Here is a 22,875-nt window from a genome sequence, read left to right as displayed (position 1 = left end):
CCTAAAACCCCAAACAGCAAGCAATGCAGCTGTAGAAGCACAGTGGCTAGGAAAAACTCTCTAGAAAGGCAGGAACCTAGGAAGAAACCTAGAGAGGAACCAGGCTCTGAGGGGTGGCCAGTCCTCTTCTGGCTGTGCCGGGAGGAGATAGTACATGGCCAGATTGTTCAAACGTTCATAGGTGACCAGCAGGGTCATTCAGAGGTTGAGACAGCAGGTGCAGTAGAGAGAGAGAGAGAGAGAGAGAGAGAGAGAGAGAGAGAGAGAGAGAGAGAGAGAGAGAGTCACAAACAGCAGGTCCGGGACAAGGTAGCACGTCTGGTGAACAGGTCAGGGTTCCATAGCCACAGGCAGAACAGTTGAAACTGGAGCAGCAGCACGACCAGGTGGACTGGGGACAGCAAGGAGTCATCAGGCCAGGTAGTCCTGAGGCATGGTCCTAGGGCTCAGATCCTCCGGGAGGGGAGGGAGAGAGGGAGAATTAGAGGGAGCATACTTACATTCACACAGGACACCAGATAAGACAGGAGAATTACACCAGATATAACAGACTGACCCTAGCCCCCTGGCACATAGGCTATTGCAGCATAGATACTGGAGGCTGAGACAGGGCGGGGTCGGGGGATACTGTGGCCCCGTCGGACAATACCCCCGGACAGGGCCAACCAGGCAGGATATAACCCCACCGACTTTGCCAAAGCACAGCCCCAACACCACTAGAGGGATATCAACAGACCACCCACTTACTACACTGAGACAAGGCTGAGTATAACCCACGGAGATCTCCTCCACCGCACGAGCCCAAAGGGATGCAAAACCGGACAGAAAGATCACATCTGTGACTCAACCCACTCAAGTGACGCACCCCTCCTAGGGACGGCATGGAAGAGCACTAGTAAGCCAGTGACTCAGCCCCTGTAATAGGGTCAGAGACCCAGTGGAGAGAGGGGAGCCGGCCAGGCAGAGACAGCAAGGGCAGTTCGTCAATCCAGTGCCTTGCCGTTCACCTTTGCACCCCTGGGACAGACTACACTCAATCGTAGAACCTACTGAAGAGATTAGTCTTCAGTAAAGACTTAAAGGTCGCTTGTAGGTTAGCAGTAAAACCTTGAAATCAGCCCTAGCCTTAACAGGAAGCCAGTGTAGAGAGGCTTGCACTGGAGTAATATGATACATTTTTTGGGTTGTAGTCAAGATTCTAGCAGCCATGTTTAGCACTAACTGAAGTTAATTTAGTGCGTTATCTGGGTAGCCGGAGAGTAGAGCATTGCAGTAGTCTAATCTAGAAGTGACAAAAGCATGGATTAGCTTTTCTGCATCATTTTTGGACAAAAGGTTTCTGATTTTTATAATGTTATGAAGATTCTTGATATGTTCATCCAACAGGTTTTGGAGTTTGACAGTGTTCATGAGTCTTGGGCATAGTGACATCTGCAGGAGATTTACCTCAACTACACCATTAAACATTTGTTTGCAATTTTGCATACAGCATCATGCAATTTAATTGTGACTGTTTGAAGTTCATTCCTGTTTTGAAAAGCTAATAATCCACTAATACAGATTTATGATACCAATATCATAAGATTCATTATAGATTTCTGGGGGCTTTGAGACTCGTCATACATAAGTTAATCAAAGAGTTTATTATTGAACAATAAAATAGTTTAAGTATCTTCCGTTCATATGATTTCTGTTCTTGCATGCAGCAAACATTCAGCATCATGGAACTTAGGAACCACTGATCATATCTTGTGCAGCCTAGTATCTAGCCCCAATCATGCCCAAACGCATGTGGCTCACCTAATCCAACAACCTTTCCTAAACGATAACCTTACAAGATAAGTTTAACCTATGTATCACGAGTATCAGAGCCCCCAGAAATCTATAATGAATCTAATGATATTGGTATCATAAATCTGTATAAATATCAGTATCATCCCTATGGATCATTCACATAACTCGTCCTCAGGTCTCTAACCGCCGCGTAACACGCAAGCATGAGGTTGGACACGCAGAACCCTCTTCCCATGACGTGCGGGCGCGGGGGTTTATTCACGGCATAAATTAAAGCCGATAAATGTCAGGCAGACACTCCGCTCCCAGTGACACTTACGAGGAACGAGCCCAGGACGTGTTTGTGTGTGTGTGTGTGCTGTGTTCATGGAGAATGTGTGTGTGTGTGTGTGTATATGTGTGCAAGCTGTGTTTATGGAGAGTTTGCGTGTGTCTTATCATACAGGAGATGTGATAAGCCTGCAGACCAGTTCCGGCATCGGGAGTGTGATTACTGCTGATTGTCAATTAGTCTCCACTGGTAATTGGTTTATGATAAAAGCGACAGATGATTAATTAAAGGGGAACATTAGGTAATATGGTGATGCATAGCAAGTAACAACCCATTCCGCCTTAGGTTTGTGTTGATATTGGGCTCTCTACAAAAATATCTTGAAAACAAAACACAACTTCACAAACCTAAAACAATACAACGGTTTACATTTTCATGAGATTTAATTTTACTGCATTTTGCTTTAATACATAAATCACAACACCAATGTGACACTAGTTGAGTCTTATGGGTAGATTGTACCTTTTCCACGGTATTGTAAGAAATGGTACGTCTTAAAAGGCAGATGTTTAGGGAGCAAACTAACACTGGTAAAGACTGAAAGAAAATAAAAAACACTACAGACGGACTGCCATACTGTACAGTACACACAACGTTCTATTTTGTTTTGTAATTACATAACTATAGAGTGCTGGTAAGGTTCTGAGCAGGCAGTTGTTGGGGCAGCCCGGTTGGGGCAGCGGCATCCTGTCGAGAGGAGTGTCGGGGTCCTGACACAGGGAGGTCCAGCAGGGCTTGGACGGTCTGGGCGACCCGAGACAGACCCTCACCATCCAGGATCAGCTGGGTGGGACACAGGGTGTCCTGGGGTGGGGGGGGGGGGGGGGGAGGGACAGAGGTCACACACTGTACCCGAGCATGCACATTAAAGAAAACACGCAGCGCACTAAAACCGCCTACCTAATGACTTAACATGTAGTCAAACACAACCATTACTCACACAATCACAATCAGTTACTCAAGGAGCAAAACACAGACGTTCACCATTCTACTTCAATACTTGTGTACTGTACACTCATGTCCACGTCCACTGCATGCTCAAATAAGAACCCCACTATAGATGAAGAACCCATTCCTTTATCCATGCACCATGGAAGAAGAGAGGGGAGTGGAGACCATAAGGGGTAGGGTGAAAAAAAGGTAAATTTAAGCTCTTTTTCAATAGTATTTTCTTGAATTCTCCCGTCCTTCTCAAATCATCAGTGGAAAGTCAGAGGACACACACTTCCCACTTACCCTTTGAGGACGCGAGGGCTTTCTCAATTAATCTATCCTCGATTCCTTTCTCCTCGCCTCCTCAATCGAATTGGAGGAAGTCCTTCCCCTCAGACCTTCTTCTCCAATGCATGTTGAGAAGTAGAGTAGAGAGCGAATGCAAGGAATTGATGAGAGATCAATTGAGAGAGCCGAGAGCTCAGTGGAATTTGAGGGCAAATGTGATTGGTTGGATAAAACAGCAGTCAGTGGGTGGAGCTTGTGACCAGTGACACGAGTGTAAAATAAAGCAGGGTTTCCCAAAACGTGCACCAGGGGAGGCACCAGGACCGGGTTGGCAAATCCTGAAATAAAGAATAAGCTTGTAGAGAGGCGGATTGAAGGTGGATGGAGGGTGTTAAACACGCCTGGTTTGAATCCCCATGAGTCTACTAACCTTTCTTTCCAACTTTCCTTTGTGTATTACCCAAGACTATTGATAAAGCTCTCTGTAATGGATCACTCTACTTAAGGCAAAATGCTCGGAGTGTTGGGTGAGTGGCAGAGGACGTAAGCCATGGGTTGACACACAAGGTACACTACATGACCAAAAGTATGCGGACACCTGCTCGTCAAACATCTCATTCAAAAATCATGGGCATTAACATGGAGTTGGTCCTCCCTTTGCTGCTATAACATCCTCCACTCTTCTGGGAAGGCTTTCCACATTGCTGCGGGGACTGATGTTGGGCGATTAGGCCTGGCTCGCAGTCGGCTTTCCAATCCATCCCAAAGGTGTTCGATGGGGTTGTGGTCAGGACTCTGTGCAGGCCAGTCAAGTTCTTCCACACCAATCTCGACAAACCATTTCTGTACGGACCTCGCTTTGTGCACGGGGGCATTGTAATGCTGAAACAGGAAAGGGCCTTCCCCAAACTGTTGCCACAAAGTTGGAAGCACAGAATTGTCTAGAATGTCATTGTATCCTGTAGCGCTAAGATTTACATTTTACGTTTACATTTTATTCATTTAGCAGACGCTCTTATCCAGAGCGACTTACAGTTAGTGAGTGCATAATTTTTTTTTCATTTTCATACTGGCCCCCCTTGTGGGAATCGAATCCACAAATCTGGCGTTGCAAGCGCCATGCTCTACCAACTGAGCTACACGGGACTGTAGCTTCACTGGAACTAAGGGGCCTAGACCGAACCATGAAAAACAGCCCCAGACCATTATTACTCCTCCATCACACTTTACAGTTGGCACTATGCATTTGGGCAGGTAGCGTTCTCCTGGCATCCGCCAAACCCAGATGAATCCGTCGGACTGCCAGATGGTGAAGCGTGATTCCTCACTCCAGAGAACGCGTTTCCACTGCTCCAGAGTCCAATGGCGGCGAGTTTTACACCACTCCAGCTGACGCTTGGCATTGCGCATGGTAATCTTAGGCTTGTGTGTGGCTGCTCGGTCACGGAAACATTTCCTGACGAACAGTTCTTGGGCTGATGTTGCTTCAAGAGGCAGTTTGGAACTCGGTAGTGAGATTTTTACATGTTCACAGAACGGCGGTCCCGTTCTGTGAGCTTGTGTGGCCTACCACTTCGCAGCTGAGCCATTATTGCTCCTAGATGTTTCCACTTCACAATAACAACACTTACAGTTGACCAGGGCAGGGCAGAAATTTGACGAACTGACTTGTTGGAAAGGTGGCATCCTATGACGGAGCCACGTTGAAAGTCACTGAGCTCTTCAGTAAGGCCATTCTACTGCCAATGTTTGTCTATGGAGATTGCATGGCTGTGTGCTCGATTTTATGCATCTGTCAGCAACGGGTGTGGCTGAAATAGCTTAATTCACTAATTTGAAGGGGTGTCCACATACTTTTGTATATATTGTGTATCTGGTTTAAATCCAGGTGTAGCAATTCACACGAAACAACCCAACTCCTAACCATAACAAATTGTGATTACTTGCCAATCACATTCTTTGCCTAAACAATTCCATTCATTTCTGCCCTCAAGGCAGAGCTGTAGTCACCAATTTGTGGAGGGCTCAGGAGGACATGAGGAATTGATGAAGGACTATTGAGAGCCCATCGAATGGATCATCACCACCCTCTACTAACCACCACAATCCAAACATGCAGGGTGCAGTCAAATTCATGTCATTACCTCTGCTTAGCGAGCTGCTTCAAACTCACCTTTTCCACTAGAGGGCAGCACACAAATTACAGTGGTAAACCTGGTATCAACAGGGCAGAACCGAGCTTAAAGCACAGGGCAGAATGGGTTTTGGCGAGATGGAATACAGCTACAGACCAAAAGTTGCATGTTCGAGTCACGTCAGGGACAACTGTAGCATTTTAGCTAACCCTTTTCCTAACCTTAAAACAATTATCTTAACCTGCTACATTAATTATCCTAACCTGCTGCATTAGTTGTCCTAACCTGCTACGTAGTCACTTCTGTTTGTAGCTGTACTCCATCTAGCTAGCCAAAACCGGCAGAATGCAACAAAAGCTTTTGACTGGAGGAATACAACAAACATGAATAGATTTTTAGCAGCAAGCGGACAACATAAAAGCAGACGATGACACCGGATATGGTCAAAAAGTTCATTTTTTTAATAATTTCTTTACAGCAGGAAAAAAATACGTTATAGATTTTATATAAACTCATATTTATCGTCTCATTTTAAATACATAGGTATAATATAAATATTACAAAATACAACAGTATTTTTATTTTAAACCTTTTTAAGAATATAATTAAGTTCTATCCACCGTTTTTGTTTTTATAAAACATACATTTTGGTTGAAGCATTATTGCGAATTCAATTCCAACAAGGCTGATGACTATGTGGTTATGCACAAAACAATGGTGTAACAGACAAAGATAGGGAAAAAGACATGTCTACAGATCCCTTATGGACCCAGTCTGAAACAACCTAGCCTTGACCACCAAAATGTCCGCTCTTCTTGCCCACTTCACGCAAGGTGAATAAGCCCCATCAATATGTACAGTATATATTACGGTCCTCTGGAAAGTCCTGACTACAGTATTAGGATGACACCTCTGCAAGACACACACCTCAAATACAAGGTGTATGTTGAAATGATGCCTTCCATTTACATTGTGTGTGTGTGTTAAATGTAGTACGCCTCAGTATTTTTTGCTTGGACATCACATTTTTCACAGAGCGCTCAGTAAGCTACAACATAGCATTATGCTGGAGAAAGCAGAGGCCTCACAATGCACTAAAACTCAGCTTCCCAAGAGTACCCACAGCAATGGTGTACACAATAGGGCTGATGGGAAATGTAGTGACTAAACTGTAAGAAAGGATCACATTACAGTTCATTCAAACTTAAGTTAACTATCAGACTAACCATTATCTTTTCTTTACCATAATGGCTATTTGTGCAAGCTTTAGAAAAGTGGTCCCAATGAACAGCTAAGACAAGTAATCTGACTCAGTCAATCAGGAAGTGAATTAACCCAATTGATTTCAGTTCGTTTTTATCTATGAGGCCACTGCACTCTTTCAGCGAGCACTGCAACAAAAATAAAAAGGTTCTTAATTTTCTTTATAAAAAGACAATAATAATTCTATGAGTTGATTACGTTTATACAAACATGAAGAATGTTAAGCCGACCAAACAAACAAAAAACAGCACTAACCACAAAAATAAGCTTTGAAATGATTCTGTACCGTCGGTTTACACATTTAAAAACATTGGGCATAGCAGTCGGTGTCCTGTGGCGTGTAGCAACACTACCCCTGGTGGTCACAGTCAGACATAGCAGACAAATAACAGTAGAAAGCATTGGTCAGTGAGTGGTCTTATAGTCAGTCAGTCATAGGAAGCACTAGTGATTTGTCTCATTTGCACAAAGTGGCTTCCATGAGAAAATGTCTTAACTCTTTCAGTGAATTTTAGAGTCTTAGTTACAAAATGTCCTCTTATTTGAAAGACATCGGGTGATAGTGTCCTATTCTACCCTTTCTATCACCTCAAGGGTTACAACAGGGTGTTTACAGTTCTCTAAGTAGCTTTCCCTCACTGGAGACAGGACATAGAGACATTCTGTGCATCAAAGGGGTAAATACTAGGGCACTATGCTAAGGTGGTCATGTGGGGAAGCCCTTTAAAAATGTCCATTATAGTGTTTAGTTTTACTGTACATCTGTAGTGTTTTCACAAGTGTATTTCTCTGCTATTCATTCACATAGGTTCTCATGTCAGAAGGGACCTTTAAAGTTGGGTATTTTAGCTCATATAAATGCCTTTTCGGTGCCAATGGGCCAGAGGAGTACTTTTAACTTTAAAGGGCACATCTACTCAAAGGGTGCTGCTTTTAATATATGGTTTCATGTTGAGCCCAACCACATCAGCTGTTGTAAGTATACACAGTGTGCTCTACTGTGATGTGTGCAGTGTGGGTTGTGTATGTCATGTGTCATGTACACATGATGACATACAAGAGCAGCTGTGGGGTTGGAGGGAGCAGCTGACAGTCCTTCCTGTGTTGTGGGCCTCGCTCTCGCCCTGCATACCTCATGCCAGGGCAGTTGCATGTTTCCGTGTGTGTACGAGTCTGTTTTGCATGTTTTTTTCAACCAATTCACGGTGGATCATTTCAATCCTGGTTCTCTGAATGCTCGCATTAGGTGGTCAAATTCACGTCAGTGTCAGTCCAAGTGCGTATACGCACTCTCGCGCCCTTTCTCTCTCACACACTCACACGTAGCACACACAATCCCTCAGTATCTATGCAACCAGGTGGTAGTATAGTGTGTAGATCAGGGCCATGACCAGGCAGTAGAAGACCAGGAAGCCCTCCGAGACCAGTGAGAGGTGGGGGGGGTGGGGGGTGACTGTCTGGGGGGTATGAGTCTCACCCTTTGTCTCCCCCTCTGCCTCCCCCTCTGCCTCATATTTCACGAGGGCCGCCACACAGCGCAGCACAGCAGGCAGCTTACAGAGAAACACGTCAGAGTACACACACACCTCCGTCTGAGGGAGAGAGAGGGAGGGGAGAGATGGAGAGGGGGAGGATGAAGAAAGAAAGGATGAGGGGAAGAGTAAAAAGGGCAGGAAGGTGGAGATGGAGAGAGCAAGGAAGATTGGGTTGGAAAGAAGATGGAGGAGAGGAAAGGTGAAAGAAAAAGCAGAGAAATGGCGAGAAAGAGATGAATGGAAGATGACGGAAAACAATGAGAGATGCAAAGGCAAACAGAATTAGCTTTAAGCACATAAGGACATTGCAGCATGAAGCTAACAAAAATAGTTTGTAAGCATTACTGGATCATTGCAAAGCTGCAAAATATACTATGAACATAAGTGATCAGGGGGACGGGATCATATTTTTTGATCTGATGAACCAAAGAAGTCGACAAAAGGAGGAAAGAATGGGTGAAAAAATTACGAGAAAGTTGTTCTTACCTCAGGGACCCCCAGCTTGCGACAGGCAGCGATGAAGTACTCCACATTGAGACGACACTTGGCAGTGCTCAGCTTTGGCTAAAGGGGCAGAGAGACTGAACATCAGACTGAGTCGACTACACAGTCACAACACAAATACTAAACATAACACAGACACAACATTAAAACAAATACCATATTCTTTACTTTTTCTTTTACCGGTACTCAAATCATCCAAAGTCCCTGTCTACTCATTGACAAATATATCCTAAGCTGAACCGAATTTTACAATAAATGTCTGATTGGCTCACCACTGCTGGGGAGGGGATGTGGATGATTGACACTGCGCGGGGCCGCACGTGATTGGCCAGCTGGCAGAGGACCGTGCCATTGGACAATGCCTCCCCTAGATCCTCTGGTAGGGTGGTCTTCAACCTCGGCTCTAGAGTCTGATAGAGAGAGATGGAGGGAGGGAGAGAGAGAGCGCGAAGAGAGAAAGAGAGAGAGCGCGAAGAGAGAAAGAGAGAGAGAGTACAAGTGAATAGGAGAGACGTTAAAGAGAAAGAGAATTGTAGGGAAGGATATGATACAACATATACCTTGCGTAGCTGTATGACATCTAGTCTCTCCTCTCCTCGCAACGCGGAGCGCAACTCAGTACGGCCTGCCTCCACCGGACTCTGTGTAGAGCCTGAGATGGACACCTGACTCTTGACGCTGCAGCGAGACGAGGTGCGGAATAGGAAACTGTTGGGTTTCTGGGTCAGGCCTGGAGGGGACGATGCCTTGGGAGACGACGGACCGTCTGATAAACACACAAACACATTTTGTGTTGACTAACATCGGAGTTGTCAATACTTGGAGATTGAAGGTGGACTGTTGGTGTTTGTGTCAGTGTGTGTGTGTACCTGATCGGCTAACAGAGCACTGAACGGGCGGCGTATGAGACGATGACACCTGATTTGATGTGCACATCTGATCTGCACTCTGTTGGAGAGGGAAAGACCAGTTACATGATTTACTTCATGTGTGGATTATATAGCCTGAGTGCCAGCCTGTTTATGCTATGATGCCAACTCCCTGTCTCTCATTGTCAATGTTTGGCTTGACAATGACAGCAATGGAGTTAGCAAGAGCAAAAACAGATCTGGGACCAGGAGTAATAAAGTAAAAGAATAGTAGAAGATAAATTGAGTATATGCCAGGGTTCCCTAATAGGTAGCCCGCTGACCAAATTCGGCCCGCGGGTGATTTTATTTGGCCCCGCAAGTTCTGAGCAAAAAAATTAACAGGAAATCAGCTCAAAGTGATTTTAATTTAGGAAATCTATTCCCACGCATAATTAGAGAGGCATATGTGATCGTATCCCAAGGTTTGAAAGGATTCTGTTTTTGTCAAATACTGTACAGTATCTGTTTGGGCTTCTTGCAGTCAATTTGCAGCATACAAGTTATTTATAACTATGTTCTGGCCCCCCAGACTATCCACTCAAGAAAAAAATTGGCCCATGGCTGAATGTAATTGGGGACCCCTGGTATTTGCTGATGAAAGTTTTAAAGAGTGGGAAAGGTGGCTGAGAGACTGACTGCACATCGTTGTCGGAAGCTGTTCTGGGAGTGGCGGTTGTCTGGTGAGCCAACACTAGAGGGAGACAGAGATAACACAATCAGAAAGGAAATACTCTAACCACAACAGTCAAGCGCTGTGCACATTTTACATTTTAGTCATTTAGAAGACGCTCTAGAGCGACTTACAGTTAGTGAGTGCATACATTTTCATACTTTTTCCATACTGGCCCCCCCGTGGGAATCGAACCCACAACCCTGGCGTTGCAAACGCCATGCTCTACCAACTGAGCTACACGGGACCACATTCATCTGCTCCTAATACATATAGCAGGGCCTTCGAAAACACAAATACATTTCACACATGCATCAATTCAGGCAGTACAATTTCTCACTCCCTGGACTAGCTTGTTTCATGTAGGATATCTTACCTCGAGCTACTTCCCGTTTGTGAGAGCGTTGCCACATGACTTCCTGTTTTGGCCGTCGTCGTCTTCAGTAAACTGGAAGATGATGTTTATAAAATCAGATATAAAAAGGAAAGGTGGTTGTTTCCATAGAAAGACCACTGTGATGTCTATCATCTGTGTTACGACTGCCATTTTGTTCACCTTTTGAATAAGTGAAATATTCACACACAGATAACCATAAGTCCTCCACCCCCCACATAAATTGACTAGCAGCTGGTTCTATCTAGATTAGATGGTAGAATAACCTAAAAAAAACGATTTCATCACAACTTTTTAAAGTACAGATGCGGTCAAAGATATTGGCACCCTTGCACTTTACAATGGAATGCAATTTTATTTTCAAAACTGGTTGAATGGCTATTTTCACCCTGTAGGCACTTGCAATTTACCACAGGTGACAAGAATCATTGCCTCCAACCAAATTAATTTGAATTTTGAATAATTTATTCCAGGCCAGGGAGTAGATCAGCTTTTATATTGTAGATAGATTGTGGCTTCTATCAATGTAATTTTCTACATAATTTACAATCCCCCATATATACAGCTGAAGTCAGACGTTTACATACACTTAGGTTGGAGTCATTAAAACTAGTTCTTCAACCACTCCACAAATGTCTTGTTAACAAACTATAGTTTTGGCAAGTCGGTTGGGACATCTACTTTGTGCATGACAAGTAATATTTCCAAAAATTGTTTACAGACAGATTTCACTTATAATTGACTGTATCACAATTCCAGTGGGTCAGAAGTTTACATTCACTAAGTTGACTGTGCCTTTAAACAGCTTGGAAAATTCCAGAAAATGATGTCATGGCTTTAGAAGCTTCTGAATTTACATCATTTGAGTCAATTGGAGGTGTACCTATGGATGTATTTCAAGGCCGACCTTCAAACTCAGTGCCTCTTTGCTTGACATCACGGGAAAATCAAAAGAAATCAGCCAAGACCTCAAAATTGTATACCTCCTCAAGTCTGGTTCATCCTTGGGAGTAATTTCCAAACGCCTGAAGGTACCACGTTCATCTGTACAAACAATACTACGCAAGTATAAACACCATGGGACCACGCAGCCATCATACCGCTCAGGAAGGAGACACGTTCTGTCTCCTAGAGTTGAACGTACTTTGGTGCAAAAAGTGCAAATCAATCCCAGAACAACAGCAAAGGAAATTGTGAAGATGCTGGAGGAAACAGGTACAAAAGTATCTATATCCACAGTAAAACGAGTCCTATATCGACATAACCTGAAAGGTCGCTAAGCAAGGAAGAAGCCACTGCTCCAAAACCGCCATAAAAAAGACAGACTACGGTTTGCAACTGCACATGGGGACAAAGATCGTACTTTTCAGAGAAATGTCCTCTGGTCTGATGAAACAAAAATAGAACTGTCTATCGTTATATGTTTGGAGGAAAAAGGGGGTTCCTTGCAAGCCGAAGAACACCATCCCAACCGTGAAGCACGGGGGTGGCAGCATCATGCTGTGGGGGTGCTTTGCTGCAGGAGGGACTGGTGCACTTCACAAAATAGATGGCATCATGAAGAAGGAAAATTATGTGGATATATTGAAGCAACATCTCAAGACATCAGTCAGGAAGTTAAAGCTTGGTCGCAAATGGGTCTTCCAAATGGACAATGACCCGAAGCATACTTCCGAAGTTGTGACAAAATGGCTTATGGGATGTTTTTAGCGGCAGGGATTCAGAGACCAGTCAGGATGGAGGGAAAGATCAACGGAGCAAAGTACAGAGATTCTTGATTAAAACCTGCTCCAGAGCACTCAGGACCTCAGACTGGGGCGAAGGTTCACCTTCCAAGAGGACAACGACCCTAAGCACACAGCCAAGACAACACTGGAGTGGCTTCGGGACAAGTCTCTGAATGTACTTGAGTAGGGGTGGGCGGTCACAAAATTGGCAAGCAAATAACTGTCGGTCTTAAGGTAATTGACCATTAATTAACATAAACACATTTAGCATGTCCTGGCTTCCACACATAGCCGTCAAGCCACTGATACAGACTTTTAGAACATCTACATTTTAGATGTAGTCTAATAAATAAAAAGTCTAATAAATCCATGTAATATAGCCTACACCTTCACAATAAATCCATGATTTATTTTAGACAGGTCTAAAGAAGCATGATATGAAGAACAGAATAGCATACTCTGAGTTGTCCTCATGTTAGGTCCTGATGTGGCTATGCCAAATGGCTGTGGGTTACACTAGTTCATTTAGCAGACATGATTTGCTTAGAATTCTGTGGCATTATTTTATATTATTTTATAGTATGGAGAATACAATTGAACAAAGCTGAATAAAATAGAAAGGATTTTTTCTCCAAACGATATGAGGGAGTGTGCAGATGCAGCTATTCTGTGTTGAGAGGTTAACAAAGAAATAGGTACTCCTATATGCTTAATTTAGAGTTATTAATGTAACTTTAGTTATTCTACAAGCGTTGGGCTACATGTTTTGATTTCTAATACATTGTAAGGCTGCATGATGCGACTAATGATGATTTGAAAAAAGTCGCTTGACAGGCATGAACTCTGCTTGCTTTGTACACACTTCATCAGTCTCTCATTCAGAATTTGACAAGCAGTTGATAATGCCTCGAATTTCACTGCGGCGTCGCCTTTGTATGGCCGTAATGCACCATTAAAAAATCCATGCCTTTTGTGGCCAGTGGCCGCTGTGCCCTTGGTCTGGAGTGCTGCGTTGTGCCCGTCTCCCTGAGTGCTGTGTGCCCTGAAGCACCTCTCACTCACATGGCTCTCCATCACGTGATCGGGTCTTTCTCATAAGCTACAATTGAAGACATACACTTAGGGGACGCAACTGCGCTCGTCCTTATCCAATTTCGAGGTGTATATTGAAGATATTGGAAGAACTGTCCACATTTACTTTTTGTCAAGCTGAGTAGGCCTAATGAACAGCAAAAGCACTAGCCTATGTCAATCTACTATCCCCCATAGTACAAAAGTTGACCAATTCTATTCTGTGCGAGAAATCAATATTCCAAACATAGTCTGGGACAGTTGTGGGATGTGATAGATCCCAAATTAATACAACCACTAATATCAAAAAACCTTTTTTACGCAATGTGGCTGACGCAACAGATCAGAACGTTTAGCTTAAAGTGTTGATAAACTATTAGGCTATTTCTTCACATTATAAGCTCAGTAATGCACACAAAGCAGTAGGCTATAAGCAAAAATGTTCCATTAGCGGGAAAACAACATTATCAAAAGTGACCGCAAATGCGATTATGCATGTCATGCTTTTATTATAAAGATGCATTTTTATGGTGAAACTTATCTTCCTCAAACTGGAAACTCATGCGCTGCTTATGTATGCCAGTTAGGCTCTACACCCCTTGTAAAGTTTCTCATTCATGTGCTTAAGTTATTTGGCCACTTTAGTTATGATACAAACCTTATCAAAACATATAGGCCTATGGGCTAGGCTACATTTTAAAAAAAAGCAGCGTTTCTTGCATTATGCTGGGCATCATTCACAAGTGATAATATATAATTCACAAGTGATAGGCTAATACTGTCACCCATCACACTATTCTTGATTTAATCTTGTCTTTACATATATACACACACACATATACACACATACATATACACACACATACACACACACATACATACACACATATGTGTAAAATTTGTTTTGATTTAGAATGGCCCATTATCATGCACCTGTCTCGAATCAGGGGCAAGGGAAAAAATACATGTAATCTATGCACTTAAATAGCGAACGGAGGACGCTTTTCCCGTGGTTCATCTTCATGCCAGCCAGGTAGGCTATACTCCTGTTGTAAAGATAAGCAATGTACTTAATATTAGGAAAGTTGAGAAATAAATATAGTAGGCCATCACTCAATTGCATTGCCTATAGAAATGTTGAGCAACATGAGCTCATGGGCTCTCATGAAGTGTTTGATTAGATTTTCGATTACATTTGCTTTGATGTCAGAATGATTAGAGGGACAATAGAGTGCTGAGTACCAGGCAGTTAGCAAGTTTGGTAGACTACTAAAGACCATCAGCAGCATCAGAGCTTGGAGAAGTGTAATTACCGTGACTAAACGGTCACATGGAATTTGACTGCGTTCATGACTCGTGCCCACCGGTGTGTCGGTAATACGGTCACCACAACGGCCCTATCCTTGAGTGGCCCAGCCAGAGCCCGGACTTGAACCCAATCGAACATCTTTAGAGAGACCTGAAAATAGCTGTGCAGCGACGCTCCCCATCAAACCTGACAGAGCTTGAGAGGATCTGCAGAGAAGAATGGGAGAAACTCCCCAAATACAGGTGCCAAGCTTGTAGCGTTATACCCAAGAAGACTCGAGGCTGTAATCGCTGCCAAAGGTGCTTCAACAAAGTACTGAGTAAATGGTCTGAATGTGATCGTTTTTATATATATATACACATTTGCAAAACTGTCTAAAAATCTGTTTTTGCTTTGTCATTATGGGCTAGTGTGTAGATTAATGAGAGAGAAAAAAAACTATTTAATCAATTTTAGAATTAGGCTGTAACGTAACAAAATGTGGAAAAAGTAAAGGGGTCTGAACACTTTCCGAATGCAATGTAAACACCTTTGCTAAGATTATTATAATATTATTGATCGATTGACTATGACTTATCAAATCACCCAGCAGTGCTATTTGCAGAGTTAGCTCCAAGTAAATGTTGCATTTTTTCACCCATTTCTGAACTTGAGACCAGAAACAAGCTACATATGGGCAGTACCAAAACAAGTGATCTAATGATTCTGTCTCTTCGCAGCAAAATATGCAGAGCTGGGATGGTTGTATCCCTTGTATATAGAACATTATATTTGTTGCAAGAATTTTGTATATCATTTAAATTGAAAAACTCTACATTTTGAATCCGAAGTCATTTTGTGTATCAGTTTATAAACCATGTGCCATGGAATCTCCTCCCATCTATTGTGCAACCTATATGGTGCAGCTGTCAATTTTTCGGTCCTTAAATTAAACTGGTATACTTTTTTTATTTACTCCAATTTTCTTTAGCCAATTTTGGTCTTTAATGCAGGGCTGACAGAAAAGTTCCTTACCTTCTCCCCATTCAACTTGGCTCCTCCATTTTTGCAGTAATGCTGCAATCAGTTGGTTGTATTTTGGATAGAGCAGACATTTTCATATATTTTTGTTAAAATGCATGTGTGACATAACTCCACCAGTACTATTTATTATATAATTTACAAAGATTATGGCGTAAAAAAATAATAATAATCAATTCGTATATTTGAGTTTAACCATAATATTTGTTCAGTTTTTTTCTGGTCGGTTAAACTGAAATTACAACCAGCTTTCTATTGCTTGTTATAAAAATCGTAATATTTTGGAGATGATTTAAAATTTTAAAATAACCGAAAGTGAGAGGTTGTAATCTGAATAAAGGGAAAAAGGCCATTCTTGAACATGGGTTGAGCCATTCTTATTAATCTGCTAGAGAACCAGTTCAGATTTAAGTATAGTTTTTGTATGACTGAAGCCTTTAGTGAGAGGTCCAATGATTTAATATTTAATCATTATATAAATAGGCCAATTTAATTGTGTCTGGCTTGCCATTCCAAATAAAGTAGAATATTTTTGGCTCATATAATTCTAAAAACAAGTCGTTAGGTGTAGGCAGGGCCATAAGTAAATAGGTCAACTGGAATATGACTAAAGAGTTAAATCAGGGTGATTTTTCCACAAATAGACAGGTGTTGTCCATTCCATGGTAGCAAAATATTATCTAATTTGGATAACATTCTATTAAAATGTATTGTAGTGAAATCATTTCTTTCTTTCGGGATATGAATACAGAGTATGTCCACTTCACCGTTGGACCATTTTATTGGTAAACTACACAGTGATGTAAAAGTTATATTTTTTAGAGATCCAATACGTCATATGGTGCACTTCTAATTCGGTTTTAATCCAGAAAGGTTAGAAAAATTATCTTGATCCTCTATGAGGCTGTGCAGGGATCCGAATTGCAGATTTAAAAGAAAACATGAATTGTCACAGCGTACAATGACACCTTTGTTTTTAAGCCCTCTATTTCTATCCAAGCCATTTTTTTTACTTTAAAGTGAAAATCTAAATTTCAGTTTTGATTTTCATATTTTCTTTGTCATGTGCAGTTCTAAGTCAAACAAATCCACGTGTAAACACCAAAAGTTATCAATTTTAACTTATTTGAAAATAAATATGGAAATCATTAAAAGGGTGCCAATATATTTAACTGCAACTGTATATGGTTTTGTGTGCAGCCTCAAACCTTCCATTGTACAAAGGATGATAAAACTCTCACTCGCTCCCTCTACTAACCCGTTGTCTCTGGCCCGGTGGTCTCTCTTCTGCTGCTGGGCCCTCTCTCTCTCTTGCCAGATGAGCAGGGTGCCTGGTCTCCTCCTCTCCTCCAGGGTGGGACTGGAGGGGGGCAGGGGCCTACCTCCACAGCCCCCTACCTCCACACTGATACTGGACCTGGGGGGGGGGAGAGAGCGCGAGAGCAAGAGATGGAGATAGAGAGAGAGCGCGAGGGAGAGAAAAAGGAAAAAAGGGAGAGTGATGAGTGATACAAATATTGGTCTATGTGTTACAGAGTGGACTGATGGCAAACACCAAACATTGTATGATGAGGTCATATTTTGTTATGCGTCAACATAGCCTCCTATTGAGTTCAAAACTGGCGAATGGTGGCTGTTGGTTGCAGTGGCTTTATGTCAGACAATAGTGTCAATGTCCTGCTAGCAGAAGCTTCTCACAGTCACAGGACTCCAACCTGTGACTCTTCAATCCACACTTTAACCACTGCAGCCAACAACCATAGGCAAACAGTTGGACCCCTCTGAATACAGCCTAAGACTACAATGTAAATCACTCATCCCCAGTCACCAAAATGAACACAAACTGTAGAGAAAGTAAGTAAGCAGAATTGTTGCGATTGCTCTTTATAAGCCTAGCAGTAGTAAGTGAATGATTTCCTCTGGTTGTGTGTGTGTGTGTTCCCTTGGTTAAGCCAGTCAGTCAGTGAGTGGTGTAAGTAATGGGAACCGCAGTCTGTTGACATTTCACAGCTCCTCAAACACTCCCTGAGAGGGTGACCTTGTAAAACAAGGCAGCGAGAGAAAAACAGAGTATCTATCCTTTCCACTCTGAAAGACTGACTGGTGGTTGCTGTGTATGAGACTGTGTACACAAAGCCAGCCAGTCAAACTGTTGGATCCACACTGAAACTGTCGCAGGAACAGAGAAGTCGAAACTCATTGGCATTGGCACTGACACACAAACACACCACAATCACACAACCTTGTGGGAACATGGCTGAGGGTGCATTTTCAATGGTCACGCGACAATATGAGTGTTGAGTCGTGTGTGTGTGTGTGAGACTCACCTGCTTATAGAAGTGTCTTGTGTTTGGGGAGGTGGTGAGGACTTCTTGGTCTTCTCCTGAGAAAAACACCATGTCGCTGTTAGATACCCATCTACTCGCCATAAGACATTTATAACATGTTTATAATATTTAATAAAGCGTTTAAAAGCATTTATAAAAGGCGTCCTCCTAACCTGTGGGGGTGCTGTGAGCGGGGGAGTGGGATGATTCGTCCTGCACTCCTCTTCTTCCTCCTCGGTGACACTGCAGTCTATGGAAACCACCTGCTCTGCCTCCCCATTCACTGTGAAAACAAAGAAAAGAGGGGGAGGGAGGCGGGAGAGAGGGGGGGGGGGTAGGGGGAGGATGAAAGATATTCTAGACAGTAAAATAACATTAAGGATTGTCTGGGAGGGTATATAGACAGTATAGCCTTTATTAGAGGTCGGAGAGGAGGATATTAAGAAGATTTTGGAAAACAGAGTGCTGTCTGTCTGAAAATAAAATCCTGTTTTGTTACAATAAGCTTCTTTCTCCCTTTCTTTCCTCAGTGAGTGGGATAATATCAAATATCTCATGGTTTTGGGAGTGTATCAATACTGTGCATCTTTATTAGGGGATTGAGTATATGAACTATATGGCATCACAAGGAGACCAGTCTGAAAGATAAATCCCATAATTGACTCCTATGAGCTTCTCATTCTCCCCTCAGAGTATGTTTCTTTCCCCTAATGGTTTTATGGCTTGTTTCCCAGAAACATATTTCAATGGAGAATCTCCAGTGAGCATGCTTTTTAGTCCAGGAGTAGGCTTAATCTGTGTCTGAGAAAGCAGCCTATAATGTCTGATGGTTTTAGGGGGTTAGAGCTTGGCTGGAACCAAAGCCTGATCACCATGTAGCTCTGCAGGACCAGGGTGTGTAACTGACTGATGTCGTAACGTGTGACGGTTTTAAGTAGCTGGAGCCCGCTCCTCACCCCTGTTTGGGGTCTCGGTGAGGGGAGAGTCCTCCTCAGCCTCCACCTCTTCCTCCAGGTTCCTCTGGTCTCTGGTGAGCTCAGCCATGCGTAGGGACCGCTCTGAGAAGTCATCTGCAGACTGGACACACAGATATGGAGGGAGAGAGTGAGACACACAGTACACAACAGGTGAAGAGGGAGAGAGTGAGACATGTAGGTCTGAGACATTTGACCTAAGGTTAAAAACATCTGTGTAGACCTCTAACTGTTATGACTGTTCGGGCTATTATGATGGCCTCACAATAATAGACAATATAAATTGCAAGGTATTAACACCACAGACTCTCGCTCTCTCAGATCCCTGTTGTCTCACCTCATTCCCAGACCATCTCTTGCTCCCACTGTCCACACTGTTGAAGCCAGAGTCCAGACCAGAGAATAGCTCCTGGTCCGACAGACTGCAGGGAGACACGGAAGATAGGACACGTATCAGTACATACACTGTATACCAGACACACACTGAACACCTTCCTAATATTGAGTTGCAACCCCCCTCTTTTTCCCTCAGAACAGCCTCAATTGGTCGAGGCATTGACTCTACAAGCTGTCGGAAGCGTTCCACAGGGATGCTGGTCCATGTTGACTCCAATGCTTCCCACAGCTGTGTCAAGTTGGCTGGATGTCCTTTGGGTGGTGAACCATTTTTGATAAACACGGGAAACTGTTAAAAACAGTTGCAAAACTCAGCAGCGTTGAAGTTCTTGACACACTGAAACCGGTGCGGCTGGCACCTACTACCATACCCCATTCAAAGGCACTTAAATATTTTGTCTTGCCCATTCACCCATGTCTCAATTGTCTTTAGGCTTAAAAATCCTTCTTTAACCTGTCTCCTCCCCTTCATCTACACTGATTGAAGTGTAGTAACATCAATAAGGGATCATAGCTTTAACCTGGATTCACCTGGTCTGTATACACACATATCAGACATGCACACACCAGTACACACCCACCCACACACCCACCAGTACACAAACACACACACACACACCCACAACAGTACACACACACACACACCAGTACACACACACCCACAACAGTACACACACACAGCCACCAGTACACACACACACACACACACAGCCACCAGTACACACACACACGCACCACAACAGTACACACACAACAGTACACACACACACACCAGTACACGCCAGTACACACACACATGCCAACACACACACACACACACACACACACGCCAGTACACACACACACACACACACACACACACACACACACACACACTCACACGCCAGTACACACACACACACCAGTACACACACACACACACCAGTACACACACACACACCAGTACACACACACACCAGTACACACACACACACCAGTACACACACCAGTACACACACACACACCAGTACACACACACACACACCAGTACACACACACACACCAGTACACACACACACACACACACCAGTACACACACACACACACACACACACACACACACACACACCCCAGTGCACACACACACACACCAGTACACACACACACACACACACACACACCAGTACACACAAACACACACACACACCAGTACACACACACACACACACACACACACACATCAGTACACACACACACATACATCAGTACACACAAATAGAGGTCTGTAATTTTTATCATAGGTACACTTCAACTGTGAGAGACGGAATCTAAAACAAAAATCCAGAAAATCACACTGTATGATTTTTAAGTAATTAATTTGCATTCTATTGCATGACATAAGTATTTGATACATCAGAAAAGCAGAACTTAATATTTGGTACAGAAACCTTTGTTTGCAATTACAGAGATCATACGTTTCCTGTAGGTCTTGACCAGGTTTGCACACACTGCAGCAGAGATTTTGGCCCACTCCTCCATACAGTCCTTCTCCAGATCCTTCAGGTTTCGGGGCTGTCACTGGGCAATAGACTTTCAGCTTCCTCCAAAGATGTTCTATTGGGTTCAGGTCTGGAGACTGGCTAGGCCACTCCAGGACCTTGAGATGCTTCTTACGGAGCCACTCCTTAGTTGCCCTGGCTTTGTGTTTCCGGTCGTTGTCATGCTGGAAGACCCAGCCACGACCCATCTTCAATGCTCTTACTGAGGGAAGGAGGTTGTTGGCCAAAATCTTGCGATACATGGCCCCATCCATCCTCCCCTCAATACGGTGCAGTCGTCCTGTCCCTTTTGCAGAAAAGCATCGCCAAAGAATGATGTTTCCACCTCCATGCTTCACAGTTGGGATGGTGTTCTTGGGGTTGTACTCATCCTTCTTCTTCCTCCAAACACAGCTAGTGGAGTTTAGACCAAAAAGCTCTATTTTTGTCTCATCAGACCACATGACCTTCTCCCATTCCTCCTCTGGATCATCCAAATGGTCATTGGCAAACTTCAGACGGGCCTGGACATGCGCTGGCTTGAGCAGGGGGACCTTGCGTGCGCTGCAGGATTTTAATCCATGACGGCGTAGTGTGTTACTAATGGTTTTCTTTGAGACTGTGGTCCCAGCTCTCTTCAGGTCATTGACCAGGTCCTGCCGTGTAGTTCTGGGCTGATCCCTCACCTTCCTCATGATCATTGATGCCCCACGAGGTGAGATCTTGCATGGAGCACCAGACCGAGGGTGATTGACCGTCATCTTGAACTTCTTCCATTTTCTAATAATTGCGCCAACAGTTGTTGCCTTCTCACCAAGGTGCTTGCCTATTGTCCTGTAGCCCATCCCAGCCTTGTGCAGGTCTACAATTTTATCCCTGCTGTCCTTACACAGCTCTCTGGTCTTGGCCATTGTGGAGAGGTTGGAGTCTGTTTGAATGAGTGTGTGGACAGGTGTCTTTTATACAGGTAACGAGTTCAAACAGGTGCAGTTAATACAGGTAATGAGTGGAGAACAGGAGGGCTTTCTAAAGAAAAACTAACAGGTCTGAGAGCTGGAATTATTACTTGTTGGTAGGTGATCAAATACTTATGTCATGCAATAAAATGCAAATTAATTACTTAAAAATCATACAATGTGATTTTCTGGATTTTTGTTTTAGATTCCGTCTCTCACAGTTGAAGTGTACCTATGATAAAAACTACAGACCTCTACATGCTTTGTAAGTAGGAAAACCTGCAAAATCGGCAGTGTATCAAATAATTGTTCTCCCCACTGTACATCAGTACACACACATACATCAGTACACACACACACACACACACACACACACACACACACACACACACACACACAACACTACACACATCAGTACACACACACACCAGATATTCACAGTACACCCATCAGTATAAACACACACACACACTTGAGAAAACACCCAAGGTTTTTGCGCTCTGCTGCACTCTATAGTACACCGACTCTTCTTCAAGACAAGTTTTTCCTAGAGTCCCTAGTTCCCAACAGTAAGCACATTGATTTCTTCAAGTTGTTTCTCTTTTTGTCCCTTACCCTACTTTCCGTCTTTTTTCTTCTATTGGCTTACTAGCTGTTGATGCCAGTATATGTTTTAGTACTCACTCCAAGTCCACCTGGTTTTTCTTTCTCTTGTCCCTTACTGACCTGTTATTCATTCACTTTATCTTAATAATACATTTCCCCCCAACTGGGCCAGCCCCCTAGCAATTTGAATTCCAGCCAATGAGATTCAGCCCCT

The 22,875-nt window shown here is 43.3% G+C and overlaps 1 protein-coding gene across 2 annotated transcripts in view; it reads right to left on the bottom strand.

Moving 5' to 3' along the window:
• Positions 1-2,492: 2,492 nt before the first annotated feature.
• The window catches only part of LOC311113133 (DISP complex protein LRCH3-like), a 63,593-nt gene continuing 43,210 nt past the window's right edge, over positions 2,493-22,875 (bottom strand). Inside the window, exons 6-17 of one of the 2 annotated variants that reach the window (XM_084156290.1) lie at positions 19,524-19,608; positions 19,169-19,289; positions 18,386-18,495; positions 18,213-18,268; positions 17,144-17,302; positions 10,741-10,812; positions 10,331-10,385; positions 9,653-9,731; positions 9,344-9,549; positions 9,056-9,193; positions 8,766-8,843; positions 2,493-2,929 (exon numbers count right to left, since the gene is read on the bottom strand). In XM_084156290.1, the coding sequence (XP_084012416.1) occupies positions 2,747-2,929; positions 8,766-8,843; positions 9,056-9,193; positions 9,344-9,549; positions 9,653-9,731; positions 10,331-10,385; positions 10,741-10,812; positions 17,144-17,302; positions 18,213-18,268; positions 18,386-18,495; positions 19,169-19,289; positions 19,524-19,608 (1,342 nt within the window). In that variant the 3' untranslated portion in view covers positions 2,493-2,746. Of the gene's footprint in view, positions 2,930-8,009; positions 8,337-8,765; positions 8,844-9,055; positions 9,194-9,343; positions 9,550-9,652; positions 9,732-10,330; positions 10,386-10,740; positions 10,813-17,143; positions 17,303-18,212; positions 18,269-18,385; positions 18,496-19,168; positions 19,290-19,523; positions 19,609-22,875 lie in introns of those variants that run through there. The other variant, XM_084156289.1, reaches the window with a different exon arrangement.

This window comes from Coregonus lavaretus (assembly GCF_964263955.1).
Source record: "Coregonus lavaretus genome assembly, chromosome: 39".
Classification (NCBI taxonomy): Eukaryota; Metazoa; Chordata; class Actinopteri; order Salmoniformes; family Salmonidae; genus Coregonus; species Coregonus lavaretus.
This window is presented reverse-complemented; position numbering and strand designations above follow the sequence as displayed.